General features: G+C 51.4%; 1 protein-coding gene across 3 annotated transcripts in view; it reads left to right on the forward strand.

Annotated features, from left to right (window-relative positions):
- The first annotated feature begins 27 nt into the window (after positions 1–27).
- ADCY5 (adenylate cyclase 5) overlaps positions 28–6,768 on the forward strand; it is a 142,975-nt gene continuing 136,234 nt past the window's right edge. For 2 of the 3 annotated variants that reach the window (XM_012733131.1, XM_012733138.1), the window contains exon 1: positions 219–701. In XM_012733131.1, coding sequence (XP_012588585.1) covers positions 297–701 — 405 coding nt within the window. In that variant the 5' untranslated portion in view covers positions 219–296. Of the gene's footprint in view, positions 702–6,768 lie in introns of all 3 variants that reach the window. The other variant, XM_012733140.1, reaches the window with a different exon arrangement.

A 6,768-nucleotide genomic window follows, 5' to 3' on the forward strand; every position in this document is an offset into this window, starting at 1 on the left:
CGGCGGCTGCGGGCGGGACGGAGGTGCGCCCCCGCTCGGTGGAGCTGGGCCTGGAGGAGCGGCGCAGCAAGGGCCGAGCGACCGACGATCTGGAGGCCGGCGCCGTCGAGGGCGAGGACCGGCCTGGGGATGGCGGCAGCTCGGCGGGCTCAGGCAACGGCCCGGGCGCGGTGCTGTCTCTGGGAGCCTGCTGCCTGGCGCTGCTGCAGATATTCCGCTCCAAGAAGTTCCCGTCGGACAAGCTGGAGCGGCTGTACCAGCGCTACTTCTTCCGTCTGAACCAGAGCAGCCTCACCATGCTCATGGCAGTGCTGGTGCTCGTGTGCCTCGTCATGTTGGCCTTCCACGCGGCGCGGCCCCCGCTCCAGCTGCCCTACCTGGCGGTGCTGGCCGCGGCGGTGGGCGTGATCCTCGTCATGGCGGTGCTCTGCAACCGCGCAGCCTTCCATCAGGACCACATGGGCCTGGCCTGCTACGCCCTCATCGCCGTGGTGCTGGCAGTCCAGGTGGTGGGCCTGCTGCTGCCCCAGCCACGCAGCGCCTCCGAGGGCATCTGGTGGACGGTGTTCTTCATCTACACCATTTACACGCTGCTGCCCGTGCGCATGCGGGCTGCGGTTCTCAGCGGGGTTCTCCTGTCTGCCCTCCACCTGGCCATCGCCCTGCGCACCAACGCCCAGGACCAGTTCTTGCTAAAGCAGGTAGGGGCCCATCTGGCCAAAGGGACTGGATTGTGGGGTGGGCAGGCCTCTACTAGACTCAAAGGGGACATCCCCCTTCACCCTTTAAAGTGCTGAAGAGCGTCAGAGACGTGAGGTTCACCTGTGTGGTGTCTAGGAGCCCCTTAACCCTCTCTGAGCCACAGTGCCGTCATTTTCAGAGCATGACCTTGTGTTACATTTACCATGCTTGGCCCTAAATGTAGCCATTATTTTTAGGATGTCAGTGAGGAAGGGGCGTTGGTGGAGACAATTCTGTCCAGAGGCCCCTTCTCTCCCGTGCTTCTGTCCCTCGGCCTAAAAGGCCCTGGTAAAGCGGTGACCCCCTGCCTGCTGAGACCTGCTGCTGCTTTGTTAGCCCATCCTGGGTCGAGGGTTGTGGAATGGAGACCCTGGGCACCCTTTGTTCAGTCTTAAAGGAGGGGTGATGACCCTGCTAGTTTCTGTGGCTGGGGACATGGAAGCTCAGATGTCCCTGAACCTGAAGGAAGACTGGCAAGTTTGTTTCCGTGACAAAAGTACCCTGAACCAAAAGGCTGTCTTCTGCAGGATGGGAGCGGAGCTGCTGAGATGTGTATGGTGTCAGGCCCCACCTGGCCTAGGCACAAAGCTTGTGTTGAATCATGACCTGTTTGGGCGTGCCTGATTATTGCTTGAGAGAGACATTATCTATGATGAGCCTGGAGTGGTGGGCTCAATAGAAAATAACACTTCTGCCTGGTTAGCTGGTAACTAACTCCCCTGAAGGCTTCTGGGAGAAGGGTGTGCTTGACATCACCCCCTGGGGATGAGCCCGCCCCTTTGGCATGCACACCTTCTCCCTGCAGCAGTTCCCTTAATTGTGTCTCCATGGACCTCATTCACTGACCCTTGCTGGCATTGCTCGTTCTAATGCAGCTCAGCTGGGAAAGTCAAACCGGCTGACTGTAGACCCTGCTGCGTAGCACACCTCTACTGGCCTCCTGTGTCTGCCTCCTCTATTAGAACCTGGTAACATTATCTCACTGTCAGCACCTTCCTTCTCCCCACTTCTGCATTTCCTCAGAGTTTGATCTGGCTGAGTACTGCCTCTCTCTTGAGGGGTTGCTCTGTGCCTTTCGGGCTTCCTGGGTATGGTCCCTCCCACAGGGATAGCATTGGGATGGGCTACCCAGAGCTGGGTGCTAGCTGAACATCTAAGGTGCTCTGTGCCTTGCTTTGAAGGAGGATCTCCCTGCCAGTTGCCCAGGTTCCAGATTTCTGGAGACTTGCTGAGGAGAGAATTGTGTATGCCCCTTGCATTTCCAGCCCTCTCCAGCTAAAGCCTCACCTCCTGCAAGCAGCCCTCTCTGTCAGTTCCAGCCTACTGGCTTCTCCCTCTTCTGCATGGTTAATGGTGAAGTCAGAGCCACAGCATGGAGTTTCTAGTTGTTCTTTAGTGCCCACTGGTGTTGCTATCTGTCAGCATAAGCCCCTTGGATGTGGCAGTCTTGAGGTTTGTGTGTGTTTCTATGACCTCTCTTGTCCAGCGCCTTGCAGGATATTTAGTAGGACTATAATAACTATTCACCAGTTTGGTTGGGTTCCAGTGAGTGGAGGATGTGGCGCTGTGGATGTTAAATTAAAGCTTTTTCCTACCTGGGATTAGAAAAAAAAATTCCGTAGAGATCAGCTTTGAACTTGAGAGAAAAACCTATTGACAGGAGGTGGTTTAAAAAGTTAGCTACTATTGTTAGTGCTTATAAAGAAAGATGTCACCTCTTTTGACCTGACCGAAGGACCCTGTTATCAGATGGCTGTTGTATCTTTGGGGATTATTCCTGCTTGGGTGGGAGGTGGGTTGCTGGGGTGGGTGTCACTTTTCTGCAGAGGGGAGGGCATGTCACCCATATGGAGCAGCAGCATCTTTCGGGGCCACTCAAGTTCTTTTCTGAACCAGACTTGGGACACAGGTCTCCTTGCAGCTCTAGGGATCCTGGATTAGTGCTTCCCGGCATCTGGCATTGGATATCAGGAAAGGTGTGCTGGACCATCAGGTGTTCTCCAGCTCCACTTCAGTAGACTGTCCTTGCTGCCACTGAGGAAGTGGCTCACCCCCTCTGTTTCCTCCCCACCTCTACTACTGCTTGCCCCAGCCCACATGACCTTTTTGACCTTTGCTCAGCTATAGCTTGTGGGTGGATTGACTTTTCATGATTGTTCTTCCTGGTCCAGAACAAGGGAATGCAAACATTCTTTCTATTTGGTTTCAATGAAACCTGTCTCTTTTTGTTTGTGTTTTATTTACCATTCTGAGTATGTCTGATCTAAAATTCATGTTTCTGGCGCAAACTCCGGTGTCTGGCAGAGGATATTAGTGGGCTTGTCCAGCTTTACCTTCTGCCTCAGGTTCCCCCACAAGGCAGGTGTTTGAGAATGGCTGGGTTATATACCTTGCTCTTTGCTTTGATGCAGCCAGGTCCAGAGAAATAGTGCAGCACTGTGGTTTCTGATGTCTGGGCTTTGGGGATTCCCCTCAGTGGTGCACATAGAGGCCCTCGGGAAATGGTATTGTCATTTTTCTCTTTTCCTGTGACTTTGTCCCTTTGTCCTGCCACCCAGGTCTTCAGCATCATTATTTGACCTGGGATTTAGTGCCTCACCACCCCCTCTTAAGTTTGGGTCTCTGCCCTTTGCTGCGATTAGGAGACACACTTGGCTTCTTGACTCAGGCCTCCTGATGGTTTTCCTAGAGAGAGACGGGGGCAAGGTGAGGCAGTCTCCCTGGAGGGGAGGCTCTTCCCTCTCCACCTTTCTTTTGCTCTCCTCTGGGATCCGACCCCCAACCCCACTCTCTCTCCTGCCTGCTCCTTTCCCCTCTCACTTCCTTTCTCTGCCCTCCTCTGGTCCCCTCTTGCTCTCTGCCCACCTCTTCTCTCCTCTGCGTGCCTGGCAGCCTGCATGTTCTGCTTCTCCATCCCTTACTCCCCATTTGCAGCCTCTCAGCCTCCCCTTCCGCTCTTCTCACCGTTGTCTCCTCCTTGGGGTACAGGAGCAGCGTCACGGGGTTGTTTTTGTCTCTGTCTTTGCCTGTTACAAGTCCCTTTGCTACACCCATACCATAAATAACACTCGAGCATCTGCCAAACACATTCCTCACTTGTGTTAATAGGCTGCAATGATGCCGGAGCCTGTTGCCATGACAACCTCATTTTTGTTTGACTGTGTCCCACTCTGCTACATAAAGCCTCTGGACGCACTCACACACAAACAGGCGTGTTCACACAACTATCACATATGCTTAGCTATTCAAGAGATTTTGGAGAAAACATCTTTGGCCAAGTTGATGAGCATTCCGCTGCCCAGTGTCACTGAGTATTATTCTAGGATGGAAGACCTCTTAACAAGTAAGGAATGCTATACTACTGTGGGGTACGATTGTTCTGCAGCCACATTAAACCTGCCTGACACGGTTTCTGAGAATATTCTTGGGTCCCCGTGAGCTAGGCAGAGCTGTAAGAGATGGCCCAGGAGGACTGTCAGAGACTGCACTTGCAGGATGACACCCCCCCACACATACACTGTCTTTCTCTTTTTTCCCCTCTTCGCTCTTAGAGCACCTTGGCCATTTCCTATATTCTTATTTTGTGCCATTTTGAACCTTTTCCTTTGTCACCAGTTGTTCCAGAGATCATAAAAGCACAGTCGCTGTGTGGGTGATGTTCTGTGACTGTGAGCACGTGTGAATTATCTGTAGCGAGGAGGCTGGGGATAGAGGGGGTGGGGATACAGACCAAGCATCAACCGTGTAGCTGCTGAGGTGTGTGTGTCTGTCCTGTGGGCTGCCCGGGGAATGGAGGCGGGCCCAGGGAAGCCTTTGCGATGACTTTGAAAGATCATTGTAGCTCTGTCCTGTTTACTCTTGGCTGGTGGCTGCTGACAGAACCAGCAGCAGGCTGGGGTTGGCTCTGAGTTTGGAGCTGAGGAGGGTCTGTTTGACTTGCTTCGAGGCTAATTGTGTTTGCCAGCTATATTTATAATTGTGTTTGATTATGTTGTCTTTTTTTTTTTTATAAATGATTTATTTATTTATGCATACAGAACTGGGGTGCAGGGGCAGTGAGAAGATTCACCAGAGACAGTAGGGAGCAAAGTACACTGCTGAGGGGAGCAGTGGGAGGTCAGGAGAGGCCTGCCTCACCATGTGGGTCACCTGAGTGGATGGGCTGGATATTGACTTGCTCTAAAGTGCTGCTGCTTGCTTGAAATGCTGCACTTTAACCCCTTGCACCACCAAGGAGGGCCCTGATTATGTTGTCTCTTCTAAGCAGCTGCACAAAGGGTGCTGAAAAGGAGCAGAAACCTCTGTGGGTGGGGTCCTGCGGGGCTTCTGGATAGGGTGTCGTCTTCAAGACCCCAAAGCTACCTCAGTTCCTGTGGGGAGGACTTTCAGGGATGGCCAAGGCTCACCTCAGAGCAGAGTAATCAGTTGCCATATTTGTGGCAGTGTTCACTGTTAATAATAATTCAATCTAAGTTTTGATCTGGAGCAAGAGGTTGAGGTCGTGCACTGTGGACATAGAAGAGTGTGCTTGTGCTTGTCTGTAAAGAGAACTGAAGCAACGTTTTAAACCCTATAGAGAAACCCTCCTGGCCTCCCAGAAGAGTTAAAAATTATCACAGCAGGCCTGGACAGAGCTTTCCTCAGTTGACTGGCCCGGGGCACCAGTCGCTTTGTTAGGGGGTGCAGCTGGCAGGAAAGCAGGGCTGTGCCCTGTGCTGGTGCTTCTGCAGCTACCACCTGGTCCAGACAGAGACAGGATGGTTTTGGGGGAGCAGGAGGTGGGAACCTCCCTGTGAGTGCTGGCCACTTGCCTGGTAACTTCTGGTTCATGGCTGCCTGCTTGGCCCCTGAGTTAACTTTATTTATGTTGTGGTGGGTCAGCTCTTGGTTTACTTCCCAGGAGCATACCCTGTATTGGGAATGGAAACAGTTCGCTTGAGAGCTCTCACATGGTTGTCCCATAGATCCCTTGAGTAGAGTTACGTAAGTATGTTTTGACATATTCTCCCGTCATCCACGTGTATTAGATGGGGACATCAAATATTAAAGGTCTGGATTATCATTCATTTTCTCTCCCCAACCCAAAACTTCATGAGGATTAATGGGAAACTGTACCATGTTTTTCTTTTCTCCAGCCAATGTTCAAATGCAGGACAGATGAAGATCTCTCTTTACTACATTGTGAACAAAATATGGGGATTTCTAGTGAAGCACTGTGAGCTTAATGTGAGCCAGCATTTGGAGCCAATTGTTAGAAAAGACGCACAGGATCTTGGCTAGGTTAGTGGGCGTTTGCCACTTATAGGGGGCGTATGCCTCCCTCTGACATACTGCTGGAGTCTGGACTTCATCTCCTCTGAATTCCAGTTGGTAAGGGGGCCAGAAATGCTGACTTCTAAGAGATGAAGGATATTTAGCTGGGAGGAGAGGACAAAGGCATTGTTGCTGGGTCCCTATAGTTAAATATTAGAAGAGGACTAAGTTAACTTACAGTTAAGGGCCAGATTGGGGCAAATGGGTAGAAGCAGTAGGCAGATTTCAGCTCTGGTAGGTGATACACACCTTACTGGCTGCTGGCGTTGTAGCCATCAAATCAAATGCCTCTCAGTGCCAACTGTGTCAGTGGGGTGTTCAAGTAGCTAATAGGATGACTGTTCACCAGGCTTGTTACTGCGGACATCGGAGTTTCTGCTTCCAGGGTTTGGGATGCAGCAAGCAATGCATTCATTTTTTTTTAATTAAAAAAAAATTGCATCTTTTTTTTATTGAGGTAATGTTGGTTTACAACACTGTTTGTGATCTGCGGGTATAGGTTCACACGTCTGCAGCTGTAGGTTACCACACCCACCACCCATAATGCTCCATCATAGTGTGTTGGGCCCCTCCCTTCCCCCTCGGTAGCCTCAATTCTACAGTTGAATTTCTAGGGATTGTTTTGGTTTGGTTTTGCCTATTCCTTTGTTTTGTTTCTTTATATGCTACATATGAGTGAAAACTTCTGCTGTCTTTTGTCCTCTGATTTATCCA

This window comes from Condylura cristata, unplaced genomic scaffold (genome assembly GCF_000260355.1).
Source record: "Condylura cristata isolate star-nosed mole 26May11 unplaced genomic scaffold, ConCri1.0 scaffold00003, whole genome shotgun sequence".
NCBI classification, from domain to species: domain Eukaryota; kingdom Metazoa; phylum Chordata; class Mammalia; order Eulipotyphla; family Talpidae; genus Condylura; species Condylura cristata.